General features: G+C 49.7%; 1 protein-coding gene across 2 annotated transcripts in view; it reads left to right on the top strand.

Moving 5' to 3' along the window:
* Positions 1-20176, top strand: part of PPP4R2 (protein phosphatase 4 regulatory subunit 2) — a 79401-nt gene that overhangs the window by 38332 nt on the left and 20893 nt on the right. For both annotated transcript variants that reach the window (XR_010187002.1, XM_063941030.1), the window contains exon 3: positions 19513-19606. Coding sequence is in view for 1 of the 2 variants with exons in the window: in XM_063941030.1 (XP_063797100.1) it covers positions 19513-19606 (94 nt within the window). In the remaining variant the exon portion in view is untranslated. The remainder of the gene's footprint in view (positions 1-19512; positions 19607-20176) is intronic.

Raw genomic sequence — 20176 nt, 5'->3', positions numbered from 1 at the left:
GGAGTCGACACCTGACTGGATGGTCGTATTTAAAGAATTACGTGACAGTGTCAGCACTTTGCAAAAAACTGTTGACGACATGAGACAGCCGGCAAATCAGTTAGTGCCTGTTCAGGCGTCTCAGACACCGTCAGGGGCGCTAAAACGCCCGTTACCTCAGATGGTCGACACAGACCCAGACGCGGATACTGAATCCAGTGTCGACGGTGAGGAGACAAACGTAATGTCCAATGGGGCCACACGTTACATGATCACGGCAATGAAGGAGGCATTGAACATTTCTGACACTACAAGTACCACAAAAAAGGGTATTATGTGGGGTGTGAAAACTACCAGTAGTTTTTCCTGAATCAGAGGAATTAAATGAGGTGTGTGATAAAGCGTGGGTTTCCCCAGAGAAAAAACTGCTGATTTCTAACAAATTATTGGCACTATACCCTTTCCCGCCAGAGGTTAGGGCACGTTGGGAATCACCCCCTAGGGTAGATAAGGCGCTCACACGCTTATCAAAACAAGTGGCGTTACCGTCTCCTGATACGGCCGCCCTCAAGGAACCAGCTGATAGAAGGCTGGAAAATATCCTAAAAGGTATATACACACATACTGGTGTTATACTGCGACCAGCAATCGCCTCAGCCTGGATGTGCAGCGCTGGAGTGGCTTGGTCGGATTCCCTGACTGAAAATATTGATACCCTGGATAGGGACAGTATTTTATTAACTATAGAGCATTTAAAGGATGCATTACTATATATGCGTGATGCACAGAGGGATATTTGCACCCTGGCATCAAGAGTAAGTGCGATGTCCATTTCTGCCAGAAGGGCGTTATGGACGCGACAGTGGTCAGGTGATGCAGATTCCAAACGACATATGGAAGTATTGCCGTATAAAGGGGAGGAGTTATTTGGGGTCGGTCTATCAGACCTGGTGGCCACGGCAACGGCTGGAAAGTCCACCTTTTTTACCCCAGGTCACCTCTCAGCAGAAAAAGACACCGTCTTTTCAAACTCTGTCCTTTCGTTCCTATAAGAACAAGCGAGCAAAAGGCCACTCATTTCTGCCCCGGGGCAGAGGAAGAGGAAAAAGACTGCACCAGGCAGCCTCTTCCCAGGAGCAGAAGCCCTCCCCCGCTTCTGCCAAGTCTTCAGCATGACGCTGGGGCCCGTCTCAAAAATTTCAACGCGCAGTGGGCTCACTCGCAAGTGGACCCCTGGATCCTGCAGGTAGTATCACAGGGGTACAAACTGGAATTCGAGACGTCTCCCCCTCGCCGGTTCCTGAAGTCTGCTCTACCAACGTCTCCCTCCGACAGGGAGGCAGTATTGGAAGCTATTCACAAGCTGTATTCCCAGCAGGTGATAATCAAGGTACCCCTCCTACAACAGGGAAAGGGGTATTATTCCACGCTGTTTGTGGTACCGAAGCCGGACGGCTCGGTGAGACCGATTTTAAATCTGAAATCATTGAACACTTACATAAAAAGGTTCAAATTCAAGATGGAGTCACTCAGAGCAGTGATAGCGAACCTGGAAGAAGGGGACTATATGGTGTCTCTGGACATCAAGGATGCTTACCTCCATGTCCCAATCTACCCTTCTCACCAAGGGTACCTCAGGTTTGTGGTACAGAACTGTCATTATCAGTTTCAGACGCTGCCGTTTGGATTGTCCACGGCACCCCGGGTCTTTACCAAGGTAATGGCCGAAATGATGATTCTTCTTCGAAGAGAAGGCGTCTTAATTATCCCTTACTTGGACGATCTCCTGATAAGGGCAAGATCCAGGGAACAGTTAGAGTTCGGAGTAGCACTGTCTCAGGTAGTGCTACGTCAGCACGGGTGGATTCTAAATATCCAAAAATCACAGCTGATTCCAACAACACGTCTACTGTTCCTGGGGATGATTCTGGACACAGTCCAGAAAAAGGTGTTTCTCCCGGAGGAGAAGGCCAGGGAGTTATCTGAGCTAGTCAGGAACCTCCTAAAACCAGGCCAAGTGTCAGTGCATCAATGCACGAGAGTCCTGGGAAAAATGGTGGCTTCTTACGAAGCAATTCCATTCGGAAGATTCCATGCAAGAACTTTTCAGTGGGATCTGCTGGACAAATGGTCCGGATCGCATCTTCAGATGCATCAGCGGATAACCCTGTCGCCAAGGACAAGGGTGTCTCTCCTGTGGTGGTTACAGAGTGCTCATCTTCTAGAGGGCCGCAGATTCGGCATTCAGGATTGGATGCTGGTGACCACGGATGCCAGTCTGAGAGGCTGGGGAGCAGTCACACAGGGAAGAAATTTCCAGGGCTTGTGGTCAAGCATGGAAACGTCTCTTCACATAAATATCCTGGAACTAAGGGCCATTTACAATGCCCTAAGTCAAGCAAGGCCTCTGCTTCAGGGTCAGTCGGTATTGATCCAATCGGACAACATCACGGCAGTCGCCCACGTCAACAGACAGGGCGGCACAAGAAGCAGGAGGGCAATGGCAGAAGCTGCAAGGATTCTCCGCTGGGCGGAAAATCATGTGGTAGCACTGTCAGCAGTGTTCATTCCGGGAGTGGACAACTGGGAAGCAGACTTCCTCAGCAGACCCGACCTCCACCCGGGGGAGTGGGGACTTCACCCAGAAGTCTTCCAAGTGATTGTAAACCGTTGGGAAAAACCAAAGGTGGACATGATGGCGTCCCGTCTCAACAAAAAACTGGACAGATATTGCGCCAGGTCAAGGGACCCTCAGGCAATAGCGGTGGACGCTCTGATAACACCGTGGGTGTACCAGTCGGTGTATGTGTTCCCTCCTCTGCCTCTCATACCCAAAGTACTGAGAATCATAAGAAGGAGAGGAGTAAGAACTATACTCGTGGCTCCGGATTGGCCAAGAAGAACTTGGTACCCGGAATTGCAAGAGATGCTCACGGAGGACCCGTGGCCTCTACCTCTCAGAAAGGACCTGCTCCAGCAGGGACCTTGTCTGTTTCAAGACTTACCGCGGCTGCGTTTGACGGCATGGAGGTTGAACGCCGGATCCTGAAGGAAAAAGGCATTCCAGATGAAGTCATCCCTACCCTGGTCAAGGCCAGAAAGGATGTAACCGCAAAACATTATCACCGCATTTGGCGAAAATATATTGCGTGGTGTGAGGCCAAGAAGGCCCCTACAGAGGAATTTCAACTGGGTCGTTTCCTGCATTTCCTGCAAACAGGACTATCTATGGGCCTAAAATTAGGGTCCATTAAGGTTCAAATTTCGGCCCTGTCAATCTTCTTCCAAAAAGAACTGGCTTCAGTGCCTGAAGTCCAGACGTTTGTCAAGGGGGTACTGCATATACAGCCTCCTTTTGTGCCTCCAGTGGCACCTTGGGATCTCAATGTAGTGTTGAGTCTCCTAAAATCACATTGGTTTGAACCACTCACCACTGTGGAATTGAAATATCTCACATGGAAAGTGGTCATGCTGTTAGCCCTGGCTTCAGCCAGGCGTGTCTCTGAATTGGCGGCTTTATCATATAAAAGCCCTTACCTAATTTTTCATTCAGACAGGGCAGAACTGAGGACTCGCTCTCAATTTCTCCCTAAGGTGGTTTCAGCGTTTCACATGAACCAGCCAATTGTGGTACCTGCGGCGACTAGGGACTTGGAGGACTCCAAGTTGCTGGACGTAGTCAGGGCCCTGAAAATATGTTTCCAGGACGGCTGGAGTCAGAAAATCTGACTCGCTGTTTATCCTGTATGCACCCAACAAGCTGGGTGCTCCTGCTTCTAAGCAGACTATTGCTCGTTGGATTTGTAGTACAATTCAGCTTGCACATTCTGTGGCAGGCCTGCCACAGCCAAAATCTGTAAAAGCCCATTCCACAAGGAAAGTGGGCTCATCTTGGGCGGCTGCCCGAGGGGTCTCGGCTTTACAACTTTGCCGAGCAGCTACTTGGTCAGGGGCAAACACGTTTGCTAAATTCTACAAATTTGATACCCTGGCTGAGGAGGACCTGGAGTTCTCTCATTCAGTGCTGCAGAGTCATCCGCACTCTCCCGCCCGTTTGGGAGCTTTGGTATAATCCCCATGGTCCTTACGGAAGTCCCAGCATCCACTAGGACGTCAGAGAAAATAAGAATTTACTTACCGATAATTCTATTTCTCGTAGTCCGTAGTGGATGCTGGGCGCCCATCCCAAGTGCGGATTGTCTGCAATACTTGTATATAGTTATTGTTACAAAAAAATCGGGTTGTTTATTGTTGTGAGCCATCTTTTCAGAGGCTCCTACGTTTATCATACTGTTAACTGGGTTCAGATCACAGGTTGTACGGTGTGATTGGTGTGGCTGGTATGAGTCTTACCCGGGATTCAAAATCCTTCCTTATTGTGTATGCTCGTCCGGGCACAGTATCCTAACTGAGGCTTGGAGGAGGGTCATAGGGGGAGGAGCCAGTGCACACCAGCTAGTCTAAAGGTTTTACTTTTGTGCCCCGTCTCCTGCGGAGCCGCTATTCCCCATGGTCCTTACGGAAGTCCCAGCATCCACTACGGACTACGAGAAATAGAATTATCGGTAAGTAAATTCTTATTTTTTCTTGAGTCACAGTGCCCAATAGTATCAGAATTTGTTTTATTGCACCCCTGACAGCCACTAGCACTGGATTTGCCTGTCACTTTGACCAGAAATAATTACATTTGCAGTGTTCGCAAAAACGCGCTATAGCGCGTATTTTATCCCAAAATAGGTGATGACCCATGTTTTGAAGATGAGTGGGTCACACAGGACGCTCTCATCTGAGCACGTGTGCCGCCTACCATCACCGGCCCCCAGTCACTCCCTACAGGCGCCTGCTGTGCGTTATTAATGAATGGAAGCAGTATACGTAGTAGGTGTAAGGCAGCAGTCAGTGGGGCATGGTGGGACACGCTCCTCTACATCACATTACACGGACTGACTACTGCCCCGGGCAACACTGTGTAACGGCGTATCCTAGCAACCGGCGTCCCCCTGCCTTTCCCGGCATACCCTGCGGCAGCGCTGTGTAACCACTACTGCTGCTGTACGGAATCCGGACTATGCATTATACTGCTGCCCGGGGGCAGTGCCCGCCGTGCGCACACACACACAGCCAGGGCTGGCCATACAGCTTTAACCAGCGCCGCACAATTTCACCATGCTTCTGTTACACAGCGCTATTCTAAGTGATTACTCCATGTCCATCATCGGACTGTGCTGTCCTGGGGAGCTCAGACAGGGGTGAGTTCTTATCTCTATACCACACTGGTGCTGCACTGGAGTACCCTCCTCATTATCACTGTAGCAATCTTTGTGGAACCTGTGAATTGACTTCCAGTGTCATACCTCCCAACATAAACACGTAGCCTGGCCTACTATTAAAATCATTGTGTGCAGAAGTGTTGTGACTGTCTTCCCCTTCAGCAGCGTTTTGTATATGAGATGGTGTTTACTGGGCTTTATATATCCTCGGAGGATCAGTCTGCAGTATTCACACCCTTCCTTACCTCCAGTACTGCCTGCCCTTAAATTCCTCCTTGCACCCAGTACTGCCCCAGCTGCTATCTACCATTACCGCCTCCCTACACCCAGCTCTGCCTGCCCCTGGCCTCCTCCTTGCCCCCACAAGTACTGCCCCAGCTGCTATCTACCCTCCCTACCACCAGCACTGCGTGCCCCTAACCCCCACCAGTACTTCCCCAACTCATATCTACGCTTTGCCTCTCCCTACCTTCAGCACTGCCTGCCCCTAACCTCCTCCTTGCCCCCACCAGTACGGCCCCAGCTGCTATCTACCCTTACCCCCTCCCTATCCCTAGCACTGCCTGCCCCTAACCCCCACTTCGCTCCCACCAGTATTGCCCCAGCTGCTATTTACCCTTACACCAGCACTGTCTGTCCCTAACCCCCTCCCTGCCCCCACCAGTACTGCCCCAGCTGCTATCTACCCTTACCTCCTCCCTACACCCAGCTCTGCCTGCCCCTTGCCGCCTCCTTGCCCCCACCAGTACTGCCTCAGCTGCTATCTACCCTCCCTAACCCCAGCACTGTGTGCCCCTAACCCCCACCTCGCTCCTACCAGTATTGCCCCAGCTGCTATTTACCCTTACCCCCTCCACACCGCCAGCACTCTGTCCCTAACCCCCTCCCTGCCCCCACCAGTACTGCCCCAGCTGCTATCAATCCTTACCCCCTCCCTATCCCCAGCACTGCCTGCCGCTAACCCCCCTCCTTGCTCCAGTCCTGCCCCACTTATTTACCTTTCCCCCAGCACTGCCTGCCCTTGCTCACCTCTACCCCAACTTCTCCCTGCTTCTTCCCCCAGCTCTACCCAACTGCTGCTTGCCCTAACGCCCCTTGACTACTCCTGCCACCAGCATTGCCTAAGCTACACCCTATAAGATGTGATGGGACTCAGAAACAGTGGAATAGGACCCCAATTTTTTTTTTTTCGTGAAGGGTCCCTGGGACCCACAATTTTTTTCACTCTGCGCGATCACTGATGTAGTAATTGGCCACCAACCCTAGTCACCCCTGAAAGAGCCTCATGGCACCCCAGGGTGCCTAGACACACAGGGCAGAGTTATTAAGCCTGGTGAAGTGATAAAGTGGAAAGTGATAAAGCACCATCCAGTCAGCTTCTCACTTCCATGTTACTGACTGGTTGGAGCGTTATCACTTTCCACTTTATCACTTCTCCAGGCTTAATAAATCTGCCCCACAGTTCTAGGAGCAAGTGACATCTGAGGCATTTTTCTCCAACTTCCCTAATATTCCTGAATGCAGCCTGTAATTTACTAGGAATTTCTAACACCATTTTGGCGGTGCTGTATAGTTGCCAAACTATTTTCTCTAACGTCCTAGTGGATGCTGGGGACTCCGTCAGGACCATGGGGAATAGCGGCTCCGCAGGAGACAGGGCACAAAAGCAAGCTTTTAGGATCACATGGTGTGTACTGGCTCCTCCCCCTATGACCCTCCTCCAAGCCTCAGTTAGGTTTTTGTGCCCGGCCGAGAAGGGTGCAATCTAGGTGGCTCTCTTAAAGAGTTACTTAGAAAAAGTTTTTAGGTTCTTTATTTTCAGTGACTCCTGCTGGCAACAGGCTCACTGCATCGAGGGACTTAGGGGAGAGATTTTCAACTCACCTGCGTGCAGGATGGATTGGATTCTTAGGCTACTGGACATAGCTCCAGAGGGAGTCGGAACACAGGGCTCGCCCTGGGGTTCGTCCCGGAGCCGCGCCGCCGACCCCCCTTGCAGACGCTGAAGATGAAGAGGTCCGGAACCAGGCGGCAGAAGACTCAGTCTTCATCAGGTAGCGCACAGCACTGCAGCTGTGCGCCATTGTTGTCAGCACACTTCACACAGCGGTCACGGAGGGTGCAGGGCGCTGGGGGGGGGCGCCCTGGGCAGCAATGTATAATACCTGTATGGCGAAAAATACATCACATATAGCCCTTGAGGCTATATGGATGTATTTAACCCCTGCCAGATATCTAAAACTCCGGAGAAGAAGCCCGCCGAAAAGGGGGCGGGGCCTATTCTCCTCAGCACACAGCGCCATTTTCCCTCACAGAAAGGCTGGTGGGAAGGCTCCCATGCTCTCCCCTGCACTGCACTACAGAAACAGGGTTAAAACAGAGAGGGGGGGCACTGATTTGGCGATATGTATATATATTAAAATGCTATAAGGGAGGAACACTTATATAAAGGTTGTCCCTGGATAATTATAGCGTTTTGGTGTGTGCTGGCAAACTCTCCCTCTGTCTCCCCAAAGGGCTAGTGGGTCCTGTCCTCTATCAGAGCATTCCCTATGTGTGTGCTGTATGTCGGTACGTGTGTCGACATGTATGAGGAAAATATTGGTGAGGAGGCGGAGCAAATTGCCTGTAATGGTGATGTCACTCTCTAGGGAGTCGACACCGGAATGGATGGCTTATTTATGGAAATTACGTGACAATGTCAACACGCTGCAAGCCGGTTGACGACATGAGAGGGCCGGCGAACAAATTAGTATCTGTCCAGGCGTCTCAAACACCGTCAGGGGCTGTAAAATGCCCATTTACCTCAGTCGGTCGACACAGACCCAGACACGGACACTGATTTCAGTGTCGACGGTGAAGAAACAAACGTATTTTCTTTTAGGGCCACACGTAAAGGGCAATGAAGGAGGTGTTACATATTTCTGATACTCCAAGTACCACAAAAAAGGGTATTATGTGTGAGGTGAAAAAACTACCTGTAGTTTTTCCTGAAGCAGATAAATTAAATGAAGTGTGTGATGATGCGTGGGTTTCCCCCGATAGAAAATTATTGGCGGTATACCCTTTCCCGCCAGAAGTTAAGGCGCGGTGGGAAACACCCCTCAGGGTGGATAAGGCGCTCACACGCTTATCAGAACAAGTGGCGGTACCATCTACGGATAGGGCCGTACTTAAGGAGCCAGCTGATAGGAGGCTGAAAAATATCCTAAAAAGTATACACACACATGCTGGTGTTATACTGCGACCAGCGATCGCCTCAGCCTGGATGTGCAGAGCTGAGGTGGCTTGGTCGGATTCCCTGACTAAAAATATTGATACCTTTGACAGGGACAGTATTTTATTGACTATAGAGCATTTAAAGGATGTATTTCTATATATGCGAGATGCGCAGAGGGATATTTGCACTCTGGCATCAAGAGTAAATGCGATGTCCATATCTGCAAGAAGATGTTTATGGACACGACAGTGGTCAGGTGATGCAGATTCCAAACGGCACAAAGATGTATTGCCGTATAAAGGGGAGGAGTTATTTGGGGTCGGTCCATGGGACCTGGTGGCCAGGGCAACTGCTGGAAAATCCACCGTTTTTTACCCTAAGTCACATCTCTGCAGAAAAAGACACCGTCTTTTCAGCCTCAGTCCTTTCGTCCCTATAAGAGTCATATCTGCCCAGGGATAGAGGAAAGGGAAGAAGACTGCAGCAGGCAGCCCATTCCCAGGAACAGAAGCCCTCCACCGCTTCTACCAAGTTCTCAGCATGACGCTGGGACCGTACAGGACCCCTGGATCCTACAAGTAGTATCCAAGGGGTACAGATTGGAATGTCGAGAGGTTTCCCCCCTCGCAGGTTCCTGTAGTCTGCTGTACCAATGTCTCCCTCCGACAGGGAGGCAGTATTGAAAACAATTCACAAGCTGTATTCCCAGCAGGTGATAATAAATTTACCCCTCCGACAACAAGGAAAGGGGTATTACTCCACACTATATGGTGGTACTGAAGGCTAGGTGAGACCTATTCTAAATCTGAAAAATTTGAACACTTACAAGGGTTCAAATCCAGATGGAGTCACTCAGAGCAGTGATAGCAAAGAACAAGGGGACTATATGGTGTCCCGGGACATCAGGGATGCTTACCTCCATGTCCCAAAATTTGCCTTTTCTCACCAAGGGTACCTCAGGTTCGTGGTACAGAACTGTCACTATCAGTTTCAAGACGATGCCGTTGGATTGTCCAAGGCACCCCGGGTCCTTACCAAGGTAATGACCGAAAGGAGGATTCGTCTTCAAAGAAAATGGACGACCTCCTGATAAGAACAAGGTCCAGAGAACAGTTGGAGGTCGGAGTAGCACTATCTCAAGTAGTTCTACGACAACACGGGTGGATTCTAAATATTCCAAAACCGCAGTTGTTCCGACGACACGTCTGCTGGTCCTAGGGATGATTCTGGACACAGTCCAGGAAAAGGTGTTTCTCCCAGAGGAGAAAGCCAGGGAGTTATCCGAGCTAATCTGGATCCTCCTAAAACCAGGAAAAGTGTCAGTGCATCATTGCACAAGAGTCCTGGTAAAAATGGTGGCTTATTACGAAGCGCTTCCATTCGGCAGATTTCACGCAAGAACTCTTCAGTGGGATCTGCTGGACAAATGGTCCGGATCGCATCTTCAGATGCATCAGCGGATAACCCTATATCCAAGGACAAGGGTGTCTCTCCTGTGGTGATTACAGAGTGCTCATCTTCTAGAGGGCCGCAGATTCGGCATTCAGGATTGGATGCTCGTGACCACGGAGGCCAGCCTGAGAGGCTGGGGAGCAGTCACACAAGGAGTGTGATCAAGTCTGGAGAATTCTCTCCACATAAATATACTGGAGCTAAGAGCAAATTTATAATGCTCTAAGCTTAGCAAGACCTCTGCTTCAAGGTCAGCCGGTATTGATCCAGTGGGATAACATCACGGCAGTCGCCCACGTAAACAGAAAGGGCGGCACAAGAAGCAGGAGGGCAGTGGCAAAACTGCAAGGATTTTTCGCTAGGCGGAAAATCATGTGATAGCACTGTCAGCAGTGTTCATTCCGGGAGTGGACGACTGGGAAGCAGACTTCCTCAGCAGGCACGACCTCCACCCGGGAGAGTGGGAACTTCATCGGGAAGTTTTCCGCATGATTGTGAACCGTTGGGAAAGACCAAAGGTGGACATGATGGCGTCCCGCCCGAACAAAAAAATGGGACAGGTATTGCGCCAGGTCACGAGACCTTCAGGCGATAGCTGTGGACGTCCTGGTAACACCGTGGGTGTAACAGTCGGTGTATGTGTTCCCTTCTCTGCTTCTCATAACCAAGGTATTGAGAATTATAAGACATAGAGGAGTAAGAACTATACTCGTGGCTCCGGATTGGCCAAGAGGGACTTGGTAACCGGAACTTCAAGAGATGCTCACAGAGGACTAATGGCCTCGGGAGCTAAGAAGGGATTTGCTTTCAGCAAGTACCATGTCTGTTCCAAGAGGAACCGTGGCATCGGCCTTTAAGAAAGGACCTGCTCCAGCAGGGACCTTGTCTGTTCCAAGACTTACCGCGACTGCGTTTGACGGCATGGCGGTTTGAACGCCGGATCCTAAGGGAAAAGGCATTCCGGAAGAGGTCATACCTACCCTGGTCAAAGCCAGGAAGGAGGTGACCGCACAACGTTATCACCACATGTGGTAAAAATATGTTGCGTGGGTGAGGCCAGGAGGGCCCCACGAAAAAATTTCAACTAGGTCGATTTCTGCACTTCCTGCAAACAGGAGTGTCTATGAGCCTCAAATTGGGGTCCATTAAGGTTCAAGTTTCGGCCCTATAGATTTTCTTCCAGAAAGAATTGGCTTCAGTTCCTGAAGTCCAGACGTTTGTCAAGGGAGTATTGCATATACAGCCCTTGTGTGCCTCCAGTGGCACCGTGGGATCTCAACGTAGTGTTGGGATTCCTCAAATCATATTGGTTTGAACCACTCAAATCTGTGGATTTGAAATATCTCACATGGAAAGTGACCATGCTGTTGGCCCTGGCCTCGGCCAGGCGATTGTCAAAATTGGCGGCTTTGTCTTACAAAAGCCCATATTTGATTTTCCATTCGGACAGGGCAGAACTGCGGACTCGTCCCCAGTTTCTTCCTAAGGTGGTGTCAGCGTTTCACCTGAAACAACCTATTGTGGTGCCTGCGGCTACTAGGGACTTGGAGGACTCCAAGTTGCTAGACGTTGTCAGGGCCCTGAAAATATATATATATATATATATATATATATATATATATATATATATATATATATATATATATATATATATATATAATTCCAGGACGGCTGGAGTCAGAAAGTCTGACTTGCTGTTTATGTTGTAGGCACCCAAAAAGCTGGGTGCTCCTGCTTCTAAGCAGACTATTGCTCGTTGGATTTGTAGTACAATTCAGCTTGCACATTCTGTGGCAGGCCTGCCACAGCCAAAATCTGTAAATGCCCATTCCACAAGGAAGGTGGGCTCATCTTGGGCGGCTGCCCGAGGGGTCTCGGCTTTACAACTTTGCCGAGCAGCTACTTGGTCAGGGGCAAACACGTTTGCTAAATTCTACAAATTTGATACCCTGGCTGAGGAGGACCTGGAGTTCTCTCATTCGGTGCTGCAGAGTCATCCGCACTCTCCCGCCCGTTTGGGAGCTTTGGTATAATCCCCATGGTCCTGACGGAGTCCCCAGCATCCACTAGGACGTTAGAGAAAATAAGATTTTACTTACCGATAAATCTATTTCTCATAGTCCGTAGTGGATGCTGGGCGCCCATCCCAAGTGCGGATTGTCTGCATTACTTGTACATAGTTATTGTTACAAGAAAATCGGGTTATTATTGTTGTGAGCCATCTTTTTTAGAGGCTACTTCATTGTTATCATACTGTTAATTGGGTTCAAATCACAAGTTGTACGGTGTGATTGGTGTGGCTGGTATGAGTCTTACCCGGGATTCAAGATCCTTCCTTATTGTGTACGCTCGTCCGGGCACAGTACCTAACTGAGGCTTGGAGGAGGGTCATAGGGGGAGGAGCCAGTACACACCATGTGATCCTAAAAGCTTGCTTTTGTGCCCAGTCTCCTGCGGAGCCGCTATTCCCCATGGTCCTGACGGAGTCCCCAGCATCCACTACGGACTATGAGAAATAGATTTATCGGTAAGTAAAATCTTATTTTCCAGAGCCTTTGCCTCTGCGCAACAGCATCTGAGCATACTGTGCGTTAAAGTCCAGTTGGATCATTATACTCTGCAGTGTGTAATGAATTTGACTGTTAATATATTCTTACATTATTTTTCTCTAGCATCCATAAGGGATATTGGGGAATATAGTACGATGGGGTATAGACGGGGTCCAAAGGAGCCGGTGCACTTTAAATTTCTTCACTGGGTGTGCTGGCTCCTCCTCCCCTCTATGCCCCCTCCCACACGCAGTTTAGAAGAAAGTGCCCTCAGGAGAGGATGCACATCTCTGCAGCTCCAGAGAGTTTTCAATTTCTTTTTAATGTTTGTTGTTTTTGGTATGCTGTTTGGGCAACAGCATACCTGCACCGTGGGAGTTAGGAGGAGGGGGGGGTGGGGTGCAGTCACCGACCTTACGAGGTGCAGAGCCGCTTCCCCGCTGCAGGGCCACTGTCCTGAGGGGTGGTGGTTGTTCAGCGGGGCACTGCGCCTTGGCTGTCACAGCCGCATCACGCTGCATACCCCTAACACTGCCTGAAGGGGACACCTAGGGGGGCCCCCCGGTACACTGTGCGGCTGGGCACGGCATGCGGGACCCTCCTGGGTGTGTCCTGCTAAGATCCCCTGTGTAGACTGGCTCACAATCGCTTAGACTAGCACTTGTTGTTGTGATGTTTTTAAGCTGAAAGGAGACATTGCCAGTATAAATAACTGTAGCTCCGGTGCCATTGGAGTGGGCGGAGCTAACTCAGAGCGGGACCAGAGGCATTTTGACGCCTTCCTCTGCTTACTGCAGCCATGGACAGCACACACACTGCTTCCTGACTCCTTAGACACGCTGGATATCTGGTATCGTAAAGGGGGAGAGCCGCTAATGTACACAGTCTGTGTCCTCTCCAGGACAGACTTTTAGTGTTTACTGTGATTAAGTTAGCGGTCAGCCTCACTGGGGCTGTACGGCTAGGAGTGTGCTGGTGTCCTACTCTCTGTGTCTCCTCTCACAGTAGGGCAGGGTTGCAATATATTGCTGTCTGTGATTGTGCTTATTGTGAAACAAGGGTAAACACAAACTGCAGTGTATGCCACACCAGATTATCTCCATTATCATCTGATTCTGGGGCGGGTGCTGCTGGAGAGGGTCCAGAGCGCCACTGGCTTAGGGTCTTTTAAAACTATGATGTCTGATATGTCATCCCAGCTCACTGCTAATGTTCAGAAAAACTACAACAGACTGTTACAGATTTAGATGTTAGGGCAGATGTTGCTCAGCCCCCTCCGCTCATTCAGGACCACAAAAGCGTGCTCTACTATCTGACACAGATGAGGATATACAGGAGGATGGGGAGGACTTGGACCCTGTTAGTGGGGAAACCGATTCTGCCTAATTCTGGCTATACGGAACGTGGTAAAGTTCCCTCTAGAGGACACTGTGTCACAGCAGTCGTTTTTCTTTACACAAAACAAGCCTATTGTGACTTTCCCTGATTCTGCAGCGTCAGATGACCTATTCAAGTTGGCCTGGAAAAATCCAGACAAGAAATTCCAAGTGTCAAAAAAGTTTTTGCGCACTCTCCCATTTGCTCCTTAAGGTAGGAAATTTTGGGAGGAACCCCCAGGGGTTGACGTATCAGTCTCCCGACTGTCCAAAAAGGCGGTACTGCCTGCCCCGGGGTACTTTACCATAAAGGATCCTGGGGTTAGGAAAATAGAAGCTACACTCAAATCTATTTAGATGGCAGCAGGTGTATCGCAAAGGCCGATCATTGTGGGTTGCTGGATGACCCATGCCATTCATTCATGGGCCAATCAAATTCAGGAGAGCCTCTACGGTGCTATGCCCCTGGTCACTATGGTGACCCTCCTAAAGCACATTCAGGACACTACACGCGTCCTCTGATTCCCTCAAGGAGATGGGGAACATTAATGCTAGGACCTCTGCCATGGCAGTGTCGGCGCGCAGGGCCTTGTGGTGGCGTCAGTTGATAGCGGCCGCGGAATCCAAATGCAGTGTGGAATCCTTCCCCTTTTCAGAGGAATGGCTCTTTGGGGTTGAATTGCATACATGGATTTACAAAGTTACGGCTGGGAAATCCACGTTTCTCCCCTCTGGGGCCCTGCTGGCGAAACGCTCCTACCCTGGGCCGTCTGTACAGTCCTTTCAGTCTCACAGATTTCAATCTAAGGCCAGAGGTGCCGCCAATGCGACTAGAGGCACCAGAGGTAAGTCAAGAAAGCCTGCAAGCACCAGCTGTCAGGAACAGACCACCAGTTCTGCTTCCACCAAGGCCTCAGCATGACGGTGCCCACCCACCTTGAGGTGGGAGCTCGAGTGCGTCACTTCAGCCGCATCTGGGAGGCTTCCTTCCAGTATACCTGGGTCAGGGATCTAGTTTCTCAAGGCTACATACTGGAGTTCGACAGTGCTCCTTCCCAATGATTTTTCAAATCAAGCTTACCAGCTTTGGAGGATATGCAGGTTACGTTGCAACAGGCCATCCTAAAGTTGGTCCAGTCCTATGTTATTCCAGTGCCAATACCACAATGAGGCAAGGGTTATTACTCCAACCTGTTTGTGGTACTGAAACCGGATGGTTCAGCAAGACCCATTTTGAATCTAAAGTCCTTGAATCCTTACCTGAAAGTGTTCAAGTTCAAAATGGAATCCTTGTGAGCAGTGATTGCGGGCCTGGAAGAACAGGAATTAATGGTTTCCTTGGATATCAAAGACGCCTACCTCCATATTCCGATTTGGCCACCTCATCAGGTGTACCTGAGGTTTGCCCTGCTGGACAATCTCTACCAATTCCAGGCACTGCCCTTCGGCCTGTCCACAAAGGTGATGGCGGAGATGATGTTCCAGCTCTGGGTCCAGGGAGTCAATATTGTCCCTTACCTGGACGATCTCCTGATCAAAGCAAGATCCAGGGAGCTTTTGTTGCTCCATATCGACCGCATTATCCAATTTCGGTCACACCATGGGTGGATCCTCAACTTATAGAAGTCCCACCTGGAGCTTACTCAGCGGCTCCTGGTCCTGGGGATGTTGCTGGATACTGTGGCCCAGACGGTGTTCCTACCAGAGGACAAGCCGAGAACACTTCATGAGATGGTCCGCATGGTGTTCCGACCAACTCGAGTGTCCATTTATCTTTGCATAAGATTGTTGGGAAAAATGGTTGCCTCATACGAGGCAATCCAATATGGGAGGTTCCATGCCAGGACTTTTCAGCTGGATCTCCTGAGCAAATGGTCCTGACACATCTTCAGATGCACTGGATGATACGGCTGTCGCCTCAGGCCAGGATTTCGCTTCTGTGGTGGCTGCAGTCCTCCAATCTTCTGGAGGGCCGGAGTTTGGAATTCACGATTGGACCTTCCTCACAACGGATGCGAGTAAGGGGATGGGGAACTGTCACCCAAGGGGAGCAGTTCCAGGGCAGGTGGTCAGCCCACGAAAGCCTCCTTCCAATCAATATTCTGGAACTTTGGGCAATCTACAATGCTCTGCTTCAGGCCTCTCCTCTGCTCAGGGATCACGTGATCCAAGTACAGTCTGACAACGCCACAGCAGTGCCGTACGTCAGTTGGCAAGGAGGGACAAAAAGCAGAGCCTGCATGTGAGAGGTGTCAAGGATACTCCTCTGGACAGAAAGAAATGCAAGCGCAATGTTTGCAATCTTCATTCTTGGAGTAGACAACTGGGAAGCAGACTTCCTGAGTCGTCATGATTTCCACCTGGTGTAGTGGGTTCTCCCCCATCAGGTGTTCCAGCATATCGTCCACCGGTGGGGCTGTGCACAGATAGACATGATGGCTTCTCGCCTCAACAGGAAGCTTCACTGGTATTGCTCAAGAACCAGGGACCCTCAGGCGTGGGCAGTAGATGCACTGATGTCGCCTTGGCTTTACCTGCTGGTCTACCTGTTTCCTTCGATTCCGTTGCTCCCAAGGGTGCTCAAACGCCATCAGCAATCAGGGAGTCCAGGCAATTCTGATAGCCCCGGCTTGGCCTTGGAGGGCGTGGTATGCGGATCTTCTGGACATGTCCATCGAAGACCCTTGGCCTCTTCCTCTCAGAAGAGATCTTCTTCAACAAGGACCGTTCGTCTACCCGGACTTACGGCAACTTCATTTGATGCCATGGAGGTTGAGCAGAATATCCTAGCTCACAAGGGCTTTTCCAAAAAGGTTATTGTTACCATGGTTCAGGCCAGGAAGCCTGTGACGTCAAAACACTATCATCATATCTGGTGAAGATATGTCTCTTGGTGCGAGGAACGCACGTATCCACCTGCGGAGTTCCACTTGAAATGTTTCTTACGTTTCCTGCAGGCTGGTGTGGATAAGGGCTTACGTCTGGGTTCCATTTAAGGTCCAGATTTCAGCGCTCTCAATTTTCTTCCAGAAGTTCAGACCTTCTTGCAGGGGGAACTCCACATACAACCTTCTTTTGTGCCGCCTACGGCACCCTGGGATTTGAAAGTAGTGTTGGAATTTCTACAGTCCTCCTGGTTTGAACCTCTGATGACTGTAGAAGACAAGTACCTCACGTGGGAGATGGTGATGTTACTGGCCCTGGCTTCTGCTAGATGTGTCTCATAATTGGGGGCCTTATCGTGTAAATGTCTGTACTTGGGGGTCTATTTATAAAGAAAACGAAAACAGAATTGCTACTTATCACTATACATCGCTTCGATGCGATGTATAGCTGTAATAAGTAGCAATTCATGTATACTCACCCTTCCGACGATGCGCTGCGGTGTCTGGGGCTCCTGCGGTGAGGTCATCTCCAGCGGCCCCTCCCTGCGATGCGCGGAGTCCAGCGGCGGGTCCCTTTGCGCATGCACAGTTTGTTGACCTCCCGGCAGGCCGCAGTGGTTGTTGGGAGGTCGAGGGCGGAGCCAGCACCAGGTGCCGAGCAGGGAAGCATTGAGCTTCCCTGCTGTCTCCGCACTACAGTTCAGGTTACGCCGTCCCGAGATGGCGAAACTGAACTCCATGGAGAAGCGGAAAGCAGAGCTTTACGTACCTTCATGAATCGCACTCGCCATACAAAGGTATGGTGATGCGATTCAGGCACAGAGCGGGGGTACCGCTGGAGAAGTCAGGGACTTCTCCGCGGTAACCCGCTCTTTGAATTGCAGTATACAGAGAAAAGCCCTGTTTAACGCAAAACAGGGCTTTTCACTGCTACATGAATAGACCCCTCTGTCTTTTACAAGGACAGAGCGGAGCTCCGGACTAGACAGTAGTTCCTGCCGAAGGTTGTCTCCGCGTTTCACCTGAATCAACCTATTGAGGTTCCGTCCAGTTCTAATGCTTCTGCTCCTCCAGAGGCATTGGATGCTGTGCGTGCCTTGAAAATCTATGTCAAGCAAACAGCTCAGATCAGAAAGACTGATTCCTTGTTCGACTTCGACAGTGCTCTGTGATGCGCAGAAAAAAGGTTGTCCTGCTTAGAAGCAGTCCATTGCTCGTTGGATTAGGCTTACTATCCAACAAGCCTATGTGTCGGCAGTAGAGATGAGCGGGTTCGGTTTTACTCGGTTCTCAAAACGGTATCTAATTGGCTCACGGATGTCACGTGTTTTGGATAGCCAATAAGATTCGGTTTTGAGAACCAAGTAAAACCGAATCCGCTCATCTCTAGTCGGCAGCCTTACCTGTTCCAAAAGGTCCATACACATTAGACGATGTCGCTCTATGAGCGACATCGTCTAATATTTCCCACCCCCGGGCCGGCCAGTCGGCAGCCGTCTGTACACACTGAGCGATATGACCGCTCATATCGCTCAGTGACGTCATGCCTCCGCCAGCCCTGCATGCAGGCCTTGGTCGACAGTCCAGATCCTGCATGCATGCCCTACCGACAGCGACGATCGTTGCCAACCCGCGGGGCTGCGCATCGGTCGTCGCTGGCGGCATACACGCTTGCCGATAAAATGAGCGACGTCGCTCATGGAGGGGGAAAATGAGCGACGTCGCTCATTTTATCGGCAAGTGTGTATGGACCTTTAGTCTCTGAAGGCCCACTCTACAAGATCCAGTGGGCTCTTCTTTGGTGGCTGCCCGTGGAGTCTGGCCGAGCTGCTGCCTGGTCGGGGAAGTACACCTTTGTGAAGTTCTACAAATTTGATACCCTGGCTAAAGAGGATACTCAGTTTGGGCAGGCGGTGCTGCAGCAGTCTCCACACGTTCTGGGAGCTTTTGGACGTCCCCATCGTACTAGATTCCCCAATATCCCTTATGTGGATGCTAGAGAAAATAGGATTTTAATTACCTACCGGTAAATCCTTTTCTCGTAGTCCATAATGGATATTGGGCGCCCGCCTCAGTGTGTCAACTTTTCTGCAGGTTCTCTTTTATGTGGTTACCTGTTCAGCAGTTGCTGTTACCAGCTGTTGCTGGTTGTTATATGTTAGTGGTGTGCTGGTATGTAAATCTCACCACTCTTTGTTGTCATGTTTCCTTCTCTCATATGTCTTTTCTCCTTCGGGCATGTTTTTACCTATACTGCCTGTGGAAGGGGGCATAGAGGGGAGGAGCCAGCACACCCAGTGAAGAAATTTAAAGTGCACCGGCTCCTTTGGACCCCATCGTACTAGATTCCCCAATATCCCTAATGGACTACGAGAAAAGGATTTACCGGTAGGTAATTTTAAAATCCTCCTTCCCCCCCCACCATTCACTTCAATAACCTGTATACCTTCTTACTAATCAAGGACTCCAAGCATCAAATAACATTCAGTATACAGTACAATCAGAAAAGTGATGTCAGCCCTGAGAAATAATCTGAAACGTTTTATAGTGTTCATCCCTGCAAACTCTCTGGTCACTATGGTGCACTTTAATATTTGATGTTGGATTTATTTTCCTCCTGCGAAAACAGTAGATTGTGTGAATATTATGCAGACATGACCATTTTTTTTTATATCCCTGATTTTAATAATTAACATTCTAGAAATTGTTAATGCCGTACGGTTTTATAAATGTTGCATGTAACAATGGTTTCTTGCCTCTTTTTTTTTTTTTTTTTCCAAGGACACCGTTCACTATTCAGCGGCTCTGTGAGCTGGTCACTGAACCCCGCAGGAATTACACTGGCACGGACAAGTTTCTCCGAGGAGTGGAAAAGGTTATTTTAAAACTCTCTCTACTTTGATGGACAAAGCTCCAAGTTAGCATGTTATGTCTTATAGGCTTATTGTACAACTATAGAGACTACATTTACATGTGATATTTTTTGCATTATATATTTTAAGTACTGTGTTCAGTGTTACGATTAGCGTCCTGCTACTCCTGGGACATTTTCTTCAGGTCCATATGTCATAGATTAACATTACGTAAAGAGTAGCCCTTACACTTGCATCTATTGCTGATTGGGGGATTCCCAGAAGTCTGACCGGCTGAGCAATTGTAACGATCGCAGAGCTTTGGATGCGTCTGTTTGGTTCTGGTCAGGTGCAACCACAAACGTGATGGTGGGGTGGGAATTGCAGTCTTCTGATCACCATAAACCTGATCTGGTAGAGTATCATTTTGTGTACGGCAATCTTAGGTCATTTTCTTCAGAAGTGGACAAATCAGTATCTGACCATAATGAGAATAAGGCCACACAGCATCCCTTCCCAGCAGGTGCTATTGCTGTCTATGTACAACCCATCTGTACATCCGCTGTGCTTGCAGGGTCAATGGGAAAGCTCAT

The sequence above is a fragment of the Pseudophryne corroboree genome, chromosome 9 (assembly GCF_028390025.1).
Source record: "Pseudophryne corroboree isolate aPseCor3 chromosome 9, aPseCor3.hap2, whole genome shotgun sequence".
Taxonomy (NCBI): domain Eukaryota; kingdom Metazoa; phylum Chordata; class Amphibia; order Anura; family Myobatrachidae; genus Pseudophryne; species Pseudophryne corroboree.
Note: the sequence above shows the minus strand (reverse complement) of the source record. Positions and strands in the feature narration are given on the sequence as shown.